The sequence below is a fragment of the Gymnoscopelus microlampas genome (assembly GCF_963454915.1).
Source record: "Gymnoscopelus microlampas genome assembly, chromosome: 20".
In the NCBI taxonomy this organism is placed as follows: domain Eukaryota; kingdom Metazoa; phylum Chordata; class Actinopteri; order Myctophiformes; family Myctophidae; genus Gymnoscopelus; species Gymnoscopelus microlampas.
Window position 1 is genome coordinate 16,842,560 of NC_139957.1, and position 22,094 is coordinate 16,864,653.

General features: G+C 42.3%; 1 protein-coding gene across 1 annotated transcript in view; it reads left to right on the top strand.

Moving 5' to 3' along the window:
- The first annotated feature begins 12,026 nt into the window (after nt 1–12,026).
- galnt16 (UDP-N-acetyl-alpha-D-galactosamine:polypeptide N-acetylgalactosaminyltransferase 16) overlaps nt 12,027–22,094 on the top strand; it is a 39,385-nt gene continuing 29,317 nt past the window's right edge. The window contains 4 exon segments of the mRNA XM_084045110.1: nt 12,027–12,482; nt 19,683–19,864; nt 21,303–21,401; nt 21,522–21,589. Of these exon segments, the coding sequence (XP_083901236.1) occupies nt 12,264–12,482; nt 19,683–19,864; nt 21,303–21,401; nt 21,522–21,589 (568 nt within the window). The 5' untranslated portion in view covers nt 12,027–12,263.

Consider the following 22,094-nt stretch of genomic DNA (forward strand, 5'->3'; position numbering starts at 1 on the left):
ATTTGAGGAAGGGGCGGGGGGGGCAAAAAACACAGCTGAAATTAATAGAATATGTTTGGCTTATGGTACACGTTGTTTCAGAGGCTGATCTTGGACATATGGAGGACTCGTGGTTTCCCCTATAGGCCTACTGTCAAGTTGAACCACAGACTTACCAGAGGGACTCACTCTGTTCGCGTGTCATTGAAAATTGCTGTCTGTAAGGCAAGAATACCCACTGCTGAATAATTTACAGTGTTTCAAATGCTCATACTGTAGGTCTCTTTTGGTGTTGCGCTGAGGGATGCTGTCATGTCTTGGAATGACACACTAGACACTAGTGTGCAAATGGAAAAGAGTAAGAGGTTGAAATGCTGTAAGGCAAACATGAGTCCCCAGACCTCTCAGGAGCTGTAATTCGTCGGCCCACCTCGGTTTTTATGTTTTGTAAATCTTCTGGATATCCTCAAAGTCACGAGTTAGTGGGAATGCCAGAAACTAAAAATGAATGATGGAAAGATTTATGGCTTTTAATAAGTCTCTTTGTAAAAGTCTACAGCCTATTACAATGTGGCTTTAGTGAGTAATTTACATTACATAAATGTTGCAGTCATAAGGAAAGGTTAGGCTTACAGTATATTCCAGAACTGAAGTGGACATGTCAGGGACAAGCATGAATGTTGAAAACATTTGTAGATTGTTATAGGTCTTTATTTGTGTAAATAGTATTACGATGTGGTCTTGGAGAGTCATTTCAGACATTTAACTTCAGCCTCCAGCTTTGGTGATGAGATACACTTCTAAGTAGCCTATTTTACATAATGAATAGTTAATATATTATATTAACCCACCAACAAGCACAATTGCATTAACACTCGCCCACACAAAGCACTCACTCATACTCACTAGACATAGACCTATATTCCTTCATATATTCATTGGTGATGGACTGTACATGAGTTTATTCATAGGATATCCATTGTTGATAGACTGTACCTACATTCATTCAGAGACCCACTGCAAATATTTAGTGGCAGAATCTAAGCTATTTACTTTTTTTATTACATGTCCCTCCACCAGTAACAGCCAAGGTCAGAGGCATTATATTGTCCCATGCATCTGTCCAAATAACTGCCCGTTTATCTGTACGCACTTGCATACATCCGTACATACATGTACATCTGTCTGTCCCATTGTCATGAATGCGATATCTTAGGACCTCGAGGGAATTTCATTACATCTGGCACAAAAGTCCACTTGGCCTCAAGGATGAACTGATTATAAGCTGGTGGTCAAAGTTAGAATAGAATACTTTATTGGCAGTTTTACAAAATCACGACAATGTCACCATTTAGAAAACGCCAACGTGGATTATACACAAAAAAGCTGAAGCTTGTTTCCATTGTGGTCCACCTTGAGACATAGAACAACACGCAACTAACTGTACAAACAACCATGAAACAAAGAAAACAAAAAAGTTAAAAGCAATACATAGGATAAGAGGTACCCTAAGAGAAGAATCTAATGCAGAGTGGGCTATCTGGGATAAGGATCCAACTATGACCAGTTAATGTTGAGATGGAGCAATGATTTAAGGTCATTCTTAAATCTTGCTAGGGAATTTTGAAGGGAGGGCATTCCACTGAGTAGTTCAAGGACACAAAACACTTTTTTTTGGCCATAACTCGAGAATTCATACACTAATTATGACAGAATATCACACAAATGTCTATTAGGATAAGATGAAGTGAAGATTTTGGTGGTCAAAGGTCACGGTCACTATGACAGTGAAAGTCTGGACACATGTAAAGAACTTATCAACAGTGCTGTATTTCTAGTTTATCTGGATAAGCTTCTTTGACTTTTACTCGAATCTGTGCCTTTCCTGTGTTTCAAACTTGTTGCTTGTGCCTTAATTTCCTTCTGGGGATCTGATCTTATCACTGTAACCGAGCCCTGACCATCACTTCAAAATCCTTAACTTTCACCACAATTCACTGAGTCACGCAGCAGAAAGTTATTTCGGTTATTTTGACAGATGCTTGTTTTATTTCTACCTACCTATCTATTTTCTTAGCCCTCTATATACTTGATCACTTACCCTGTTGTTGATTGACAAGGGTCCACTGCTTACTCCAATCTTGCACTTTGTAAGTTACTAAATGCCTAAATTGCGATTGCATTTCCAAATGTATTTAATACAGTTACACTGCACTTGTCCATGACACTATCTTTTTTTTAAACAATATATTTATTGGCATTTTCAAGTATATAACACAACAATATGGCATTTGTAGTAAATGTCTATAACAAATCAACAAACAAAAACAGAGCAAAAAGACATCACATAGCAATCATACATATACATAACATCTTCCATGACACTATCTGAATTGCCCCCAGCGTGGTATCTCCTCTCACGTGGCATTGCATTATTGGCTGACACAAATGCTGAGAATTACTCAGAAATACTCTTTGACTCTTTGGTCTATGACTAAGCAAAGCCCTAGCTGAGCTGAGAAGCTTGTTTGTTTTAAAGCTAAATCATAGTGGAGTGGAGGAGAGAGATGCTCTACAGCAGCGATTCCCAACCTGTGGGCCGCAAATAATTGGTAAAACACTAGATTTTAATTTTAACATTAATCTAAAAAAAATGAAAAACAAATATATGGTATTTTTTCTTTAAAACCTTGAAGAACAATTGTTTTTGTAGTAATACCAATCAATAAGAACTTAAAATATACTATGTTAGTTCCATTGATCCAAGCTGCAACACATGATTGATCATTAAAATAATCAGGGTATAAAATGCACACGACCCACCCTTCTGACCACTTAACGCGGCAGCCACTCGGCTGCTGTGTTAAGTGGTCATTTGGGTGGGCCACGAACGCTTGCGAGATTTCCAAGTGGGCCCTGAACCAGAAAAGGTTGAGAACCACAGCTCTGCAGCACTGCTCACACTAAAGCTCAAGAGTGAAGGGATAAAATCCACAATAGCAGCACTTCCTATTTTGTCTGCTAATCTCCCTGTGTGCCTTGTGACTACAGATGGGAAGGTTCCCTGAATGTAATCTGTTACAGGTCACAGATTGAGATTACCTGTCCGGAATTGTAATCAGTAAATGCAATCCGACGTGTAGATTACTCAAATTCCCTTTGATTTACATAGCCTCCAAAACTGTTAGTATTTGTTCCAGTGTACTTTGAAATGGTAACTTCAGTATCTCGTTCCCACTGCAAACACTATTACATTTTTCAAGATGCGTGAACAGATGTTGGCGTCTATTAGTAACTATGATCTCAGCTCACTTTATAAATGTTGTGTTTCATCATCAACTTTGTTACAGACTCGCACAATAAAAAAATAAAGAAAAACACAAACACAAACAAAGCCAAAACAAAAGGAAAACGTTCAGCTAATGCCCACAGGGGAGACTGCTATCACACAGTACTAAAACACTATGTTTGACAGCAGCACCATAATGATGTTCTGGCAGTGCTGGAAGAGTACTCCAATTCTTTCTTTAGTAAAAGTAGCATTACCACAATGTAGAAATACTCACAATGTGTTGTGAGTTTGTAGATCTGCTATTTTCGAAAAGTCAAAGTAACTAGTATTAAATGGAAGTTTGCCATTTAAAGTTCAGACTGCAGTGGAGTAGCCCTCAGGGCTGTAGTTGAGTAGAAGTATAAATTATTGAAAGATGGAAGAACTCAAGTAAAGTAAAAGTATCTCAAAACTGTACTTAAGTAAATGTACTTAGTTGCTTTCCACCACTGAAAGGCAGCTAATGCCCACAGGGGCGACTGGCATCACACAGCACTAAAACACGGCTTTGACAGCAGCATGATACTGGCATTCTGGAAACCATTCAGTCTAGAGAAGTGGTTCTCAATCTTTTCTGGATCAGGGCCCACTTGAAAATTCAGAAAGTGTTTGCGGTCCACCCATCTGACCACTTAACACGGCAGCTGTGTTAAGTGGTCAGGCGGGCGGTAAGATAAGGCTGTGTGCATTTTCAGAGCATGTTTATTTTAATGATTGGTCACTCGATTGATCATTTATCAATGAATCTTAACGTAGTATAATAATATGACAATAAAAACGAATGGTTCAAGGTTTGAAGAGGAAATACCATTGCTTTTTTATACTAATATTATATCATTTTTACAATCTTAGTCTTTTGCCAATTATTTGGGGGGAACTTACAATATCCTCAATGCCCACCAGTGGGCTCGGGCCCACAGGTTGAGAATTGCTGGTCTAGAGGTAAACTTATACATAAGGTTTCTCAATAGAGCCTGAAAAGTATTGACTCCTGCTTTACAAAAAAAAGTCATTTGTATCAATACTGTACCATATACTGTAGATGTTACCTATTTGTATTTCTCTACTGTACTACAGGCCCTTTTTGTGTGAAAACATGGGGCCAGTGCAGTTCCCATCAGCACTGGAGGCTGACTCCTTGGGGGGTGTTGGGAGAATTCTTGTATACTTTAACCCTGCGGCTGTGCTTTTGCTCAGTAATCTGTCAGGAATTCAGAAAGAGAGAAAGCTCAGAGCTTAGGGTGTAAAACAAGACCCGCAGAGTGGCCTCTTCTTCTGTTCCGACAGGCACCTCTGGCTCTGAGCTCTGAACCAGACCTGGCGGTGAAGAGTATTTGGAAATACTGTATGCTACATGTTTTTTGTGTGTTTTGTTTGGTTTTTAATTCAACCCAGATGCTAGGCGGGTGGGGTTTGTTTTAGAAGAGACTACAGATTGTTTATACAATAATTGGACAATACTTTAATATCAGTGTACTTAGATACAGTGATTGACAACTTATTCCATCTGGACTGTCCTGCTAGGGTTTTAGTAACACCATGTAGGCTACTGTACAGTATGTGACACGAAAATTGTTTGCAAATAGTTTTCCTATAAAATCAGATATGAACTATTTGAAAACATTGGTATCACCTCTGCTGGTACACACTGGTTGATTAGACAACAGTAAAATCATTTATACTATTTCATCTATGAAATCATAACACATATTTTCTAAAATGACCCAACCACCAATTCACATCCTTAAACCAGGGTGAAGGCTCAGAAAGAATTCCTGCTTGCTCTCCGTCACTCGCTCACTGATACTCTGTTTGCACAGTGCACACACACACACACACACACACACACACACACACACACACACACACACACACACACACACACACACACACACACACACACACACACACACACACACACACACACACACACACAGTGCAAGTCCCAACTTGCACATCACAGAGCCTGATGATGAGCAGTTTGAGCCAAGAGATGATTGGCTAAGATTCCATTATTATGATAGTGAAATTCCATTGAGACTATCGTGTGTGTGTGTGTGTGTGTGTGTGTGGGTGTGGGTGTGGGTGGGTGGTGGGTGGGTGGGTGTGTGTGTGTGTGTGTGTGTGTGTGTGTGTGTGTGAATCTGTGTTTGTGAACTTAAGTACATGCACATGTGTATGAGCGTCTATGTCTGTATACAGTATGTGTGGTGTTTGGTGTTTGTGCTGCTGTAAGCTTGTGTGTACATACGCATGTGCACGTGCGCACACGTACCAGAGTCTGTGTGTCTTTGTTCTCCTGTTTCTGGGAGATTCACCATTTTGGCATACCTGTCTGAAATGCCAGCAATCTTTCTCAGTGGAACTAAAAGGGCGAGGGGTGGTCAGTGGAAAAGTAGTGTTAGACCGACAGACAGGCGGGGGAATGCAGGGCCTTGTCTGCACTTTATTTGCTCATATTCATCCTTGTACCAGGTCAGCTTTTGATGTTGATTTAATTTAATCTAAACCACAAGTAAAGCTACTGATTATGTGTTAATGAATTATGGAATAACTTCTGCAAAAAGAACAGAATAAGGTGTTATGTTTAAAAACATAACATCTACCCTTGTGCTATTTACTTTAGTTTAACCCCTCACTTTTTTTATTTGGTAAAGGGTCTCTTATTTCTGCAGTGAGTCTCCTCAGACATGGAACACTCACCATTGTCTGCTCCTTACATTAACCCTGCTGACCTGTCAGCTTTGACTTCTTATCAGTGTTGGGGTGAATTCATTTCCAATTCAGTCAGTTCCAGTTGAAAAGGAAAACTGCTATTCAGTTGTTAATGGAAGAGCATTTAGAGTGTTCTATCTCACTCGCGGGAGGATATATTAACCTTTTTGAAGAGCAAAGTTCTCCGCGTACTTCAGAGTTTTAAGCTGCATTTACCCTGGTTTGAGTAACCCAGAGAGTATAAACATTCACAAGACTTTATTCTGAACATGTAACAAAAGAAAAGTATAAACAATAAGTTTACACACACACACACACACACACACACACACACACACACACACACACACACACACACACACACACACACACACACACACACACACACACACACACACACACACACACACACACATTATTGCCTCTCATGTTACTTCTATTTTGTTTCAGATGAGGACATTTTGACATTCCCAATTTCTAATGGCAGTGTTGGGGCCAGGCCAGATGTGCAGCAAATCAACACACGCACGCTCGTACAGTATCTATGTACAGTATACAGTATATATAGAGAGAAATAGTCAGAGTGATAGCAATTATTAACTATATACTAGAGGCAGCTAGAGTTCGCACGTCGCACCTCCAATCCGACTGATATGCCCATATATGGAGATGGAGATCTCTGTATCTGTCAGTCCTTGTCCCTTTTATGCCCATATATGGAGATCCCTGATGTCATCAGTATATGCCCATATATGGGCATGCCCCCTTTTATGCCCATATATGGAGCTGACTGATTTGTTCGCACCTGATACCATGAAGACACATTGAGGTTTACATATAGGCATGCGTCCTATTGTGCCCATAAATGGAGCTGACTACCTTTTTTCCCACTTGTCTCATATTCACTATATAGCCTCACCCAGAGCCATATAAGGAGAGTTGCGTCACCCAGTTCACTTCATCGGGCTAGTCTTCTACAGCGCCTATTGACGAATAGTGACAAAGCCCTGAACCGGAAGTTTACAGAATGGCACTGGAGTCTATGAGCGTTTGTCTCCATTTCAAATTTACATGAACCACGTGACTGCCGCTGTTTTCTGCCCCCGAGGTGACGCAACTCTCTAATACAAGGCTCTGGCTTCACCAAAAAGTCAGCTGTTGGGTGTTCATTACAAGGCCGTATTAGCATACACAATGCTATTTTATTTATTTTCTCTTGTCCCTTTGCTTTGCTCACCCGACATGGGAACGTGGCCCCTGGTCTTCCTCTGTGTCTCGGGACAGACAGTGTTGTTGACACAAGGGGCAGACCGGTCCGTACGGGAAAGTCCAGATGTTGAGCTTATTTCCTTTTTGTACCCAGTAATCTTTGCCATAACCAAGAGGCAGAGTCTGTCTGTCGAGACACATTCCCACCAATGTCCCAGACTCCCAGTTACAGTGGTAGCCATGCTGCTGAGGAGAGGAGATAAGATTACTTCATTTTCAAGTTCCATAGAGGCAAATGAACTCAGCCACACGTCCTATGCAAACACACACACGCGTGTGCGCACGCAGGCGCACATACATCTGCCACACACAACAGAGTTGAATGTTTAGAAAATCTCAGAAGGATATTTGAAAGTCAAATAAGCGCAGCCGCACTAATTTGCCACCATCATCGCCACAATTTACCCTACATCTGTACTTCACTTTTACTGCAGGCAATTCATGATGGGGTCTGTTGTATGTACTCTACTGTACATTTGCCACAGAACTCTCTAACCTACTATAATTAACAGACTATTCAGCTCTGAACAGCTGAAAAGGGGGAAAACCCAAACAATTCCTTTAGAGCAGTGGTTCTCAAAGTATCCTTAGGAGGGTTCCAGGGGGTCCCTGCAGGAAAATGAGGAACATTCTACCACTATTTAATTTTTTTTGCTATTTGAAAATGTAGAAGCTCACAAAGCATCGCATTGCAATGCATTGTGAGCTTGTAGATCTGCTATTTTCAAAACCTCTAGAAGAACTCATACATATTTGGGGGTCCTTGACATGAAAATGTTGGAGAACCGCTGCTCTAGAGTCTATGGTACTTCTACTGTACACTACAGGATCACTACCAGCTGTGCTGCCTTTGAGCCCTGCTGCCCTGACAAGAGATAACCAATGATAATGCTGCCTCCAGCACTATGGTCTTCTCTGTTTGAATGAAGACAAATAAATCCATCCCTGAAGCCATCTGTGGCCATGACCTCTCTGCCCCACTTCCCATGTATGCTGTATATCATTGCTGTGGGGCAGAAACCTTACCGTTACTTTTCAGGAAATGGAAAAAAAGAACCTGTGTTCCAACGTAGTCTGTAGTCACAAGCTCATGTTTCATTGATTAAATATTTAATTACCCATAGACAGTCCTAACCTATCCCTGTTTTAGCATGAAAAATCAAATAAAAAGGTGAAATATAGAGAAACAAGGTTTCTGCCCGAAAGTTATGATATGAAGAATGTTAACGGCAAGAAGCGAGCAATGTTACTGTTAATTTAACACTGTATACAGAATATGTACATACAGATGGGTGACAAATTAAAGGAAAACCCAGAATAACTGAGTGGCGAAACGCATCGACTGCATCTGCTTGCATACAGGTGAAATGCATGATACATCCTATCATGCTGTAAAAATGAAGAAGAGTAAGTGACTGATTATCTGATCAGACTGGCAGCAAGATTAAAAGGCTGTTGACAACTACATGGAGGATATTTTAGATATTATAGTGTGGTTGCAGTGCATAACCCCTCATTACAAAGATACATGCACATTTAAGAGAGTTCAGTGGTATGAAAACCACTGGTTTACAGAGATGTGGAAACAGGTGATAACATGGTCAGATGAGTCATCCTTCACCATATATACTCCATAAGTGGACGAGAGTTTATGTGGTGTACACCAAGAGAACGGTACAGGCTGAATGCAGTGGGGGTGGGGGTCTGGTGGCTCTCTGATGCTGTGAGAGGCATTTTCCTGGCATTATTTGGGTCCACTTGTCCCCTTAATGCAGTGGTTCTCAACCTTTTCTGGATCAGGTCCCACTTGAAAATCTCAAAAGCGTTCGCGGCCCACCCATCCGACCACTTAAGTGTTAAGTGGTCACTGGTCAGATGGGTGGGTCGCGTGCATTTTCTTTTTTTTTGTAATAACTTTTGATTGACTTTTTCTTTTTTTCACAGAAAGTTGTGTCATAATTGTATTCAAATAATCAAACTGGGAAAAGTGCATTTTCAATATACTTTAAGTTCCCATTTATCACAATGAAAACTAATTTTCAAGGTTTCAAAGAAAACATACCATGAAGGGGTTATTTACATCATTTTATCTTTCCAATAAAATCTTAGTGTTTTGCCAATTATTTAAGGGCCCACTTGCAATATCCTCACGGCCCACCAGTGAGCTCCAGCCCACAGGTTGAGAACCACGGGAGGCATGCGTTAATCCGACAGACCTTTTGTCCGACTATGTGGCATCCGCGTGCGGTTAGGGTTAGGGTGCGGGTTTGGTTCGGTACTGCACCCGAGAACCACTGCCCTAGAGGGAAGGATCACTGCAAAAAATCAATACAAAGTTCCTCTGATGAAACATCCTGATGTGGTCCCGCATCCACAGAGCACGAGCTAACACTGCTTTGGTTTGATTAGTATGACAAGTATGTGAATCATTATGTTACTTATGTTATGGCCTGTCACCAGTTGATCATCAAGTGTTGAGACAGCACCCTCCTCCACCACCTCTCTCTCTCTCTCTCTCTCTCTCACTCTCACTCTCACTCTCACTCTCACTCTCTCTCTCTCAGAGAGAGGGGGTGAGCCCCGGGCTTATACTTACTTATAATGTGATTAACTGCGTGTGAAATACAGTGTAAGGCTCTGTCAGGAGTCTTGATTAGCTTTTTGGATTTTTCAAGAACTTAATTAGTGGTGATGAAAATAAATTAAGCCTGGCGCCAGGGAATCTCTTTCGGACAGATGTGTTTTCATTTCATCTTTTGTGTTGTGGAGGCATGCAGTTATTTACACAAACACATTGCAAGCGCCACACACACACACACACACACGTGTCGTGTTACTTTGCTTATGTTTCAGATGAGGACATTTTGACATTCCCAATTTCTGTGCAATGTAGGGGCCAGGCCAGCTGTGCAATAAATCAAACAAGTCTCTGTACTGCTGATAGGTGGAGTGCACATGACCTCATAATGTGCGTTATGTATTCATTTATTCTTTAATTTCTTTCCAGAAAGGGAATAAGTAGAAAATGCATGGGCCCCTTTGCTCTGTTATGTCTTGCTGGGTGTTTATTGGTATATCGTTTAAAGGCCTCAGTGGGTTCTGCATGCAACGGTCTTCTCGGTTCAATGTATTCTGACTTATTTTTATGAGTTTGCCTTCATTAAACCGAGCACATGTTCGCAAAGGTCAGCTACGCATATATATCCAACCATGAAGCAAGCAGAATGATTTGAAAATGCATCGACTTGGCCGTTCTTTCAAAGCGTGGAACATTCCTTTTTTTTCAGAGCAGAACCTCTGCCCCAATTAATAACTACTAGACCATACCCGGTGAAAGGCGCAGGTGAAAGTAGTTGCAAAGTTGGGGTTAATGCACGTCCTGTCGCGCGGTTTCTCCCCCGCGCGCGTCCCGTCGTGGCGCCCCCCCCCCCTCCTCCCCGTCGTGGCTTCCCCCCCTCCTCCCCGTCGTGGCTTCCCCCCCTCCTCCCCGTCGTGGCTTCCCACCTCCTCCCCCCCGTGGCCCGTGGGTCGCGTTGCGCCACCCCCCGGCCCGCAGTCACCCCTCCCCACGGGCGTATATATATATATATATATATATATCATCACGGAGAATAGCGTAGGCATGTTACTCGCCCGCCTCGGGTCCGTCTGGTGTGTTTACTTTCCACAGGAAGAATTGTACTGAGAGAGTGGGCGGAGTCTCGGTGTTGCCATGTCGGCCGACTGTAAGCGCTGTAGGGCCAATGTTGGTGGTGTATAGGGTTCGTTTGGTTTGGCCTCGTTTTCATAGACCTTGCTGCTTGTTTCTCTCGCGAAACCTGGCAACGACGCATGCGCAGTTTGATCAAGAGTCCCCCGAACCACGAACCAAGACACCGCCGCCACCACCACCGTGAGGTTACTAGAATTATAGGAGGATAACCGATCTGTGTAAAACTTTGTATGCGCACTCCCTAGAGGCCAAGGAATTACCTTTGCCCTGCATTTTTACATCTGCCTTTTATAGCGCCATCTGAAGGCCGACTTATGTAAAACATTTATTTTATTTTATGATGTTATCCAAATCTCACGCAAATCGCTACACATGATCTCTATAGTCATGTGATCAAGACGAATCCGTCCTGATTGGCTAAGATTGAAATCTAAAGTTTGGGTGGCCCACAAAATGCCTCAAATCATGCAACACAGTGTCCGATTGCGGTGAAACTTTGCACGCACATTCGCACTACATTGAAGAAAAAATGCCACCTTTTTGACATTGCCCTATTATAGCGCCACCAGGAGGCCGATTTTTGCTAATCATATTCTTTTATATTACCCCTACAGATTTTGTCCAAACATCACGCAAATCGGAACACATAATCTCTATAGTCATGTGATCAAGATGGATCTGTCCCATCCTTCATATTCCATCAACATTGCTGGCCCACAATAACCTACCTGACCTGGCGGAGACCTGTGCTCCAAGGAGCACTTTTTCTAGTTTGCATTAATTTGTCTAATAGCCAATAGGGGCCCGAGGCTTTCTTATTTAAATTCATTTTCAATTGAAAATGCATAATAAAAGACATGATCGGTATTCTAATTATTCTTATAAAAAAATAAAATCATTGGCTGATTATGTGACCAGTCGGATTGGACATTCAGCATGGCGCAATAGCCAGTGGGGGGGGATATGACTCGGCGCTAGGACCGCCGCTCTGTCAGTGCGCAAATCCAGTCCGAGGCAGCGCTCCAAATAGACTCTCTCTCTCTCTCCAAGCAGAGCAGTGCCTGTGCTGCGCTGCGGTGCACAGAACATCACAGGACTGGAGGCACCTTCAGCTGCTCATCCTCTCTTTCTCCCTTCTCTCTCTCTCTCTCAGTGTGTCGCTTTGTCTTCTCCTCCCGGCCGGCGGAGTGGACGACGACCCCGAACCACCTGCGGGCTCGTCTCCAGTCCGGAGCCCTCCCTTATGGGCTCATCACCATGCGCAGGATACGGGCCAACGCCATCGCAATACTGACCGTAGCGTGGATCCTGGGGACCTTCTATTACCTGTGGCAGGACAACAAGCCTCACACGTCCCCGTCGTCGGCGTCGCAGCCCCGCGGCGCAGCGGGGGGCAGCCGGGGGGGCCATGGAGGACAGAAGCTGCTGGCGGGTCGGTTGGAGATCCATCGAGACGACCGGACCATCCCGCTGATTGTGAGTGGCAGGTTCCGTGCGGATGGATGGAGGATGGAGGGCAAGGGGGTAGTGTGTGTGTGTGTGAGAGAGAAGAGGGTTCATGCGCTGCATATATTGTAACCTCGCTGGAAACGGGCGAGCTGCCTGCAGGAGAGTGTGTGTTGCATGTTGATGTGTACAGTATATTTTGGTGTGTGTGTGTGTGTGTGTGTGTGTGTGTGTGTGTGTGTGTGTGTGTGTGTGTGTGTGTGTGTGTGTGTGTGTGCGCGTGCGCGTGCACGCGTATGCATGCGTGTGCAGAGATGATGATGGTGCACAGCTGGAGGGAGATGTAACAGGAGGCACTGATCTCATGATGAGCTATGATATTTTCCCAAGACATTCATAGCCTATACATGACGAAAGGAACAGCCTGCCCTGCTACACCGACTCTCTCCTGCCCATACATCCATTACAGCATGTGATGTAGCCTACAGATTATTACAGATTGCATTCCACTCCTCAGCTCTACGCCGTTGTGTTTTCGTGCAATAGTAGCTCAGAGAGAACCTCAATTACCCGCTAAGAGGCTTTCCATAAGTCCAGGGCGGGCGTGCGCAAACGCTGTCAACCACATTGTTTGTTCGGTGCAACAACACCCACTGAATGTTTTTAGTGGAATGTTCACGAGGGACAGACGGCAAAACATACGGTCGTAACACAGGCAGCCAGGCAGACAGACATTAAGGCTCGACTGGAAGCATCTTTCTTCTATAATACTGGTCGACTTGCTTCAATTATAGCCCCATTATTACAGGCCTGTGATAATAAGCACTGCCCGTTTGTTTTTGCATCACCGCTGGTAAACAGGTGTGATGTTTCCTCCAGCTTGGCTCCAGTGCTGAAAGACACGACTCCAACTGTAAAATAGTGCAGTGGTTCTCAACCTGTGGGTCGGGACCCCCAGGGGGGGTCCCCAGATGACATTGAAGTGACAATTTAAATACTTTTGAGACCTTTTTAATGCCTCAAAAGAAAAAGATAGAAAAGAAAAAGACCATTACTGCATCAAAAGTAATCAACAAACTATACTATAAAAACTGGTCAAACATTGGCCAAATTGTAAAATAATATAAGAAAGAGGCGAGAATTTTGAAAATAGCCGATCTACAAGCTCACAATGCCTGCATTTGTGAGCTTGTAGATCTGCTATTTTCGCTATATTTATCTGCAGAACCAAGTCAAACTGAATGTAATGCCTCAACTCCTACTACCTTCAATTCCAAGTGTCTTCAGGTTGGGGGGGGTTCCCAGTTCAAATATGATTATTTTGGGGGGTTGCGGCTTAAAAGGTTGAGCACCACTGAAATAGTGGACACATATAGTGAAAATTACACTGCAACCCGTAGGCTGCTGCATTCCAGGCGACAATTGTGGATTGTAGAGCAGATTGTCTATTAATTTAGAAAAAAGGCAAAGCATATGGTTGTCCTTCTGTTTATTTGACATGGGACAATGTAAAACATAAATGTGAGCCCTTAAAATCTGATGCATTGTAGGCCTATACCGGCCCAAATAAAGATCATTGTCATCTGCAGTCCCTGGGCAGGTGTACAATAATTACATGACGTTAGAATAATAAAACACAGAGGATTTTATCCTCTCATGAGGAGAGGAACATCTGCTCATGAAATGTCCGGATGCTGGCTCTGTTGTGGTATAGGGGCTTTTTGTTGTACACAACTGAAGTTGAGGAGATGTCCACTGCTTAAAGGTTTACAGCAGGCGTCCTCGACGTTGTTCAGGCCAAGGACCCCTTAGCTGAGAGAGAGATGAAGCAGGGACCCCCCACTACATATTGGATTCCTGTTAATTCTTAATGTGCATTTTCAGACATTTAACCATGCACTTAAACCCTCAATACTTTGTAAACTTGACCTTTGGCTCTGTACTTGGTCTGCCCTTGTTTCCCTGTACACCAAACGGCGAATGTTCCCCCCAGAATAGGGATGCGAGGGTTCAAGATTTAGTCCCCCCCCCCCCCCCAATATCTCTGAGGCCCCCCTAGGGGTCCCGGACCCCCTGTTGAAGACCCCTGGTTTACAGGGTTGAGAGACCAATGAAATTTGCTCAGCTGTAGTTGAGGTCGCCTGTGTGATATTCTCACATTGATGTGACATTTCAGGGCCGCCAGTGTGTGGCAGATGTTTTGCTGGAGCGTAAATATTAAATGCTGGCCCTTTTTTATGACAGCTTAATCATATTTCAAGATTACATTTCTTCTAACAGTTGAACTGACAATGTATTTACAAAGGCAGTTGCTGTAAATAAAGAAACTCTGGTAACGTTCGGTGGAGATTAGGCCAAGTTTATGGAAATATTTGGAGGATTTCATAAGCAAACAAACATATGGCATCACATATCATCACATATGGCGTTTCTGTCTAATAACAGTAACGATGACCATATCATTTATTTAGATGAATTAGCATGCAGAGGGAAAAGCCATTTTCAAGTACATTTCTCTCTAATTGCTGGCAAACTATACTGGAAAACAGACAGTAGCTATTTACTGGCATGCCATCATTGAACTGTAATCATGACTCATACAAATGAGAAGTAATTCAAATCTATATGATGAGCCACTGTAACAGTGACTATAAACAGTGTTACTGTACAACCATATGCCCTGTCTTTGAATACTGTCCTGTTTTCTTTGCATGCCCGCTAACTTTGTGTTTTGCAATCTTTGATTTACACAACAGGGTCATTCACCTTAGCCACCAAACCAAGAGATTTCCTGTGTGTAGTTGATCCTGGTAATGTGACCTATATCAGAACTGCCTGCCAACACAGATCTAAGTCCAATAGGGCGCTTAGACAAGGGTGGGTTCATAAAAAGCCGAAGCTAGGACTTTCTTTCTTTCTTTCTTTCTTTGTGTGTTTCTCTCTTTCTCTTCTTTTTGTCTCCCGGCACCTCCATTAATAACCTTTGATTACATCAATGACATCATCTTCTTCTCAGCGTATGTTTGCTATGGCACCACATTTGCCCATTTCCTCTGGCGAACCCACTAATGTCCCAGACATACTTTCGAAAATGCTCTCAGTGCGGTCAGAGAATGTGACAAATTTATTCCCAAAGCTATTTAAAATGCTTCATAGTCCTTCTGGACATCCTGCAACATCTGTTGCCGTGTTCTCCACAATCACACACTCCATTGAGACAAGACATGTACTGTAGCCTAAACATCTGCCCAGGGGACAAAGTGCAAGTTAATCAATCGTCATTATCTGTAGCGTTTCATTTGGCGCCACTGCTCTCATCTGTGTCCATTTTAAGTTCAGATGCAATAATGAGGACAAAGCAGTATTTTTAGAACTCCAGGAGTATTGGGACGCAGCGGACACTTAGTTTCATGGATTAGCACTCTCCCACCACCCTTGAGGCCTGGGTTTACTTGGGTGCCTTCGGATTGGCAGGGCCCTCCAACAGAAACAGTGTTCGTGGGTGGAAAGCCTGCAGGAGATTGTGTTCTTTTCCTCGACAAGTCGTTACTGCACTAGTGACTCCTATTGGTTGGTCGGGGAGACTGTTCAGTGGGGAGGGGATGTGGGGGAGATAGAGCTAACCTACAGTATGCGTGCGTTACATCCTCCAGGTGAAACTCCTCGCTGTCAGGTGAAAGGAAGTGGCTGTTGACTCCATGTGTATCGGAGGACGAAACTGGTTAGCCAGATTCAGACCAAAGGTTCATGGCGAGACCAAACCCTTTTAGACCTGATTTATACTTTGTTGTACGATGGTGGCGCACACCGAAAATAGCAGATCTACAAGCTCACAGTGCGTTGCGGATGCAAGGTGTTATGAACTTGTAGATCTGCTATTTTCAGTCATACGATGGAGCATAAATTAAGCATCAGAATGTTGCAGAGAAAAATCGCAACGGTCTGAATTTCCCTGTAGTCTACTCACTCCCCAGGCCAACAGTGGTGGTTGGCAGTGACAAGGGGGAATTGGCAATACCTTGTTAAATAATTCAAACAGTTAAAACTAAAAGTTTGGTGACAAAGGGGACTGGTCCTGCTCTCCATCTGGTGTCCTTGTCATCCTAGTTGTGTAGTCGGGGACCTCAGACAACGCGTGGGTGACCGCAATTAAACGTCCCAGTAGAACAGAAAACCAGCAGTACCAGGGGCTCCTGAGAACCAGGGTTGGAGAACCATGTCCTACACAGACAGTTACGTAAATTAACCACTTAAAACCCTCTATTCTTAGCGAAACAGACCTTTTTTCAGTCTACTCCAAATCTTTCTGCCAAAAATAGCAGACCTAGATCTGCTATTTTTGGCCAATGTTCCCCCCAGAATATGGATGCTAGGGTTCAAGTGGTTAACACAGAGTACAGTATTTCACTGTGCAGACTCATGCTGTAGATTTCAACCTGCAGGGATCAACTCATATTTGATTTGTAAGAGTTTTTTCAATTCAGCATCTAGACAACCAGCAGACACGTGTTCATCTTCCAGTGGAGGCTCATATTTAATTCAGTGGATTAAAGTATTGAAGTGCCTTCTCCTCATACTTCGGTCCGTGTGATTTTTCTTTTTTTTTCTTTCTTTCTCTGGAGAGCTGGAAAGTGAGGTCATACTCTCTGAAATCTGTTTGGGAGGGAGCTCACTAAAGCCTCTCCCCAGACAGACCATTAATAACACTGTACAGAGGTTCGAAGTTCCTCTCTTCTCTTTCCATTCCATCCATCTATCTGTCTGTCCTGTCTCTCTTATGCCTGATTTATACTTGGTTGCACGCCATGTCACGCACCAAAAAATGCCGATTTACAAGCTCACAACGTGTTGCAGCACAATGCACTGTGAGCTTGTAGCTTGTATTGCTACAGTATTTTTATTGCACAATACGGGTGTACAACAAGGATATTCTCATCACTTCATGAACTTTATACATTTGTATTCACCTTCCATTCACCCCTCCTATATAACTTCTGAGTATTACTTTTGATTTGATTGATTCGGAATTTTCTTTTAGGGTTCAACTTCATACTGATTTTATTAGAAATAAAATGAATGCTAGTCTCAGGAGAATACTATTTAGGCTGATTAACAGGCTTATTACTCAATAATAATAATAAGAGAGTAAAATAAAATGAAAAAAAACTTCAAAAAGAACTTAGAGCAGTTAGCACACATTCTATGAGTTTGTTCCAGATACTGTATGTGCATGGTGCATAAAAACTGAACGCTGTTTCTCTACGTTCAGTTTTGATTCTGGGGTCAGAAAGCAGACCGGTCCAAGGCGACCTGAGAGGTCTGGATGGTTCATGATGCAGTACAAGATCAGAGATATATTTTAGTCCTAACCATGCAATGCTTTATAAACTAACAGCAGTATTTTTCAATTACTTTTGGACATCAGCTACAGGTATTTTCGCTACGAATACAGGTGTTCCTTGAGATTAAGTTATTTCGTCTTGTTCTCGATTGTATTTCCCTTTATTTTTAGTTCATAAGTTGACTCTATTTTGACATAACATGTTATGGATGTTATTCTTATTGTTATTTTAATTCAATGTAATTTAATTTGTTTCAGATGACACTTGTAACAGATGTAGTGTGGTCTGGTGGGAGAGCCATTATGTGTATGTCCTTGTTATAGTTATTATGTTGATTGTTTTGTATCATTTGTTATCACATTATTATTTATGTATTTTGCCAGATAGGACCCCCTTGAAAACGAGATGATGCATCTCAAGGGATTTAGCCTCTAATACAAAATTTGAATAATAATTACTGCAGCACTCCGTTCCATCTCTTTCTTTTGATGTGATGCTCTGCTGTACTGTATTAATTATATTCTTTGTTAGTCCTGAGTGACACACACACACAACATTTATTTTAGACATATCTGATACTGTACGTGCATGTCAATTAGCGATTAACAACGAGCAACAGTAGCAGTACTTTTTCCCTTAAAGGGATAGTTCACCCAAAAAAAAACTTTTTTTCTATCGATCGACCCCATGGGGACTTGAATTCATGGATTTATTTAGTTTTTGTTGCATTCCTAAGCCAATAATTTGATGACCAGCGGACCGGTAGGCAGCGGTTCCGGTAGGAGACACAAAGGAGACTATTTGTGTCTCCTACCGGAACCGCTGCCGGTCATCAAATTATTGGCTTAGGAATGCGACATGGGGTGACTAATAGATAGAAAAAAGGTCATTTTGGGGGTGAACTATCCATTTAACAATAGATATAAATGCTTATTTCCCATCATTTTCAGGGGGAACATCTGTTGCTTAAATTATTAAATATGTCAGATAACACTGTCTCACACAACTGTAACAATTTAGATACATTCAGAATTAAATTAACACTTTTGCGATATAATCGCATAAGACATATGAGTGGTAGTGGTTATAAAAATGCTAATAGTCAGGATATTTCTTCATAATGTTTTATGCTTTTAATAGTGGACATCTTATTTTGAGGAGAAACACTTCATAATCTGGTGCCTTTTACGATATGCATTTATGTATAAATTAATAACATAGTAGGCTAATCCTAGTTGTTGCATACACATTTCAAATCATAATGTCCAGACTAATAAAGGCTACAGATCCCTGTAATACCATGGGCTACACATCACACACATGACCCCACCCCACCCCAGAAAAAAACTTCCTGTTTGGAGCTCTTAGGTACTAAGAGTTTTATATCTGTATCCAATGACACTGAATAAAGCCTCACAGTACAACGCATCACAATGCATTGTGAGATTGTAGGTCAGCTATTTTAGTCATGTGATGTGACACCATCTTACGAAGTATAATATGAGTATGAATTAAGCATAAGGCCTTTTATGAGTATGTGGCAGAGGAGTCTTTTGTGGACAATCAGGAAGTAATAGAAGTGAAGGGGCAGTGTGTTGACAAGCTGCAAAACAACTCTTTCCCTGAGGAGCCCTCTTCTCCTAGATTGATGTGATGGATGTGAATATGTGCCTGTGTGTGGGTATACCGGGAGAAATTCTGTATATATCCTATTTATAAGCACACACGATACAGTGCATGCATTATTCGTGTGAATCTTGTGTTTACACTGTAGTTGTTCCACATGTATCTGTGTGTGTTTGATGTTGTGAGGAAGGCAGTGAATGATGTGAATGCACAGCAGACCATTAAATCATCCCTTAAGATGTTACGATGGCTTTCTCTGCAGGTGACCCAGCCTCCTCGGGTGGAGCTGCAGGGCCCACTGCTGGGAAGCTTTGATGAGAGGGCCTACCTGTCCGCCAAGTCGCTGAAGCCCGGCGAGGACCCGTACAGAGATCATGCCTTCAACCTGCAGGAGAGCGACCGCCTGGGCAGCGAGCGAGCGATCAGAGACACGCGGCACTACAGGTGAAGACAAGGGAAGCAATGTGGCTGAGAGAAGTCGCCCACCTTGATCTGTCAATGGATATTATTAGCCTGTAACCAAAGAGCCACACATGAATGGTATCCATTGATTATTTACATGGTGCCTATTTAGGGGTCTCTCTGGGGTTTGAAAAAGGTCACCGTGTGACCTTTTTAACGGTAGATACCTAATTTGCTGCTGCTGTTCTTTGGAGCAATGCGTCATCACAGCCAACGTATTAGCTGGGTCAAGCCGTGCCTCCTAATGCATGCATGTCACATGTACATGTATTTCTATGGTAGCAGCAGGTCTCTCCACAATTAAAGATATCAGACATGTTATGGTATAGAATACTTTTGGGGTTTTCATACCATATCACCATATCTTACGTAGAGATACTAACAGTAATAATGGTTATAAAACTCAAAACAATTGTAGTCTCAGGTGACTCAGGCATATTTCTTGCAGTGGGGTTATACAGTAGCAAGCTGACCCAGCTAATATGACAGTGGCATTGACATACGACCCAGTGACCAATGCAGACTACATATTTATGATACTAGAGGTTTGCCCCTCACAGATACCCGGCCCTCACACCTACTAAGTAAGTCGCACCCTGATATGCCCATATATAGAGATCTCTGTATCTGTCAATCCTTGTCCTTTTTATACCATACTATTATGGAGATCCCTGTTGTCATCAATTTATGCCCATATATGGGCATGCCCCCTTTTGTGCCCATATATGGATGACGTGGTCCACCGGCCACTGGTCCTCTCAAGAGCCAAATTTAATAAAGTATTGGCATAAATAGTTCTGTAATATTATTTAGTTGTGTTACCAATGATACTAATTAAGACTCTGTTCCATTTAGAGCCTTTCCAGTGAGCCAGCATGCACAATAGCAGCACCCTGACTCTGTTTGACCTGAACGGAACACAAAAAGTATCATTGATAACACCTGTAAAATTACAAAAATCCTTCCTCTTTCATTGTTTCAAGTTGCTCTGGATAATAACACATGATTTTCCCGTCTAAATTGGCCAAGTTGCCCATGCATCAATATTTTAATTGCCTTTTTTGAGGGGTTTGACTGAACCCATAGTCCTTCTAATGATTTACATTTTGTCTGTCAATAATGCAAAGTAGTACAGACCTCCAGCTTAACGCCTAATTTATACTTTGTTGTACGAACATGTACCAGGACGAAAAAATACAATCTCACACTCACCGCAATGCATTGTGAGTTTTTAGATCTGACATTTTCGTTTGTTAGTTTTTTTTCCAGAGAGAATCAACATTCTCTTGCAAACAGACAAATAAATAATTTTGCCTATAATGACATGCCCAAAATTGCGATGCCAGGGATAAAGTGGTTAATTAATGCAGATGTTCTAAGGTCTTTCTACTCCACATATGGTGTGTTCCATTCTTTGCAGGTGTGCATCTGTGAACTATGACACAGACCTGCCCCCAACCAGCATCATAATCACTTTCCACAATGAGGCTCGTTCCACCCTCCTGCGCACCATCAAGAGGTAGGAAAGCATGATGGGGCCTATGGTGCTAACTGTTGCTGGGATCCTCTGATGTTCTCTGTTACCTCATCTCTTCCTCCCTCTTTTCTCTCTCTCTCTTTACTCCCCTTATGTCCTCAGTGTCCTGATGCGGAGTCCTTCGTCTTTGATTCAGGAGATAATTCTCATAGATGACTTCAGCTCTGACCGTGAGTCTCTGCCCTTTTCCGCTGATGCAAGATGTTTCAGCTCTTGTTAATTTCGACACAGGCGCTGATGTTAATATTCCAGTTGATGGGAGGGAGGGCAGAGTTATCATGAGATAGACTTTTAAAACCAGCGAGGATGAAACAGTGTTTGCAGTTAACAGAAAAATGAGGAGATGAATCAGGGTTAATGGCGTCAGGAATGAGTTGCTCTTCCACACGGCTACATTCTGTTTGACATAATTCCTGAGTAGGACTGTTATTTTTCATGAAATAACTTAGAGCGATGAAGGAGGTAACTGCCTTAATGTACTAGAAAATGGGGAATGGAATTGGACTTGACATTATTATAACAAATGCCTTGCTGTTTTTACGCAACACAGCACTAAGAAAACAATTGATCACAGAGGGTGTTGAATCATGAAGTTACCATGGTGTTATAATTATAAAGAAACACTATTTCTTGCATCATTTCAGAAAGCGATTTCTCATCTCACAATTATGTAGT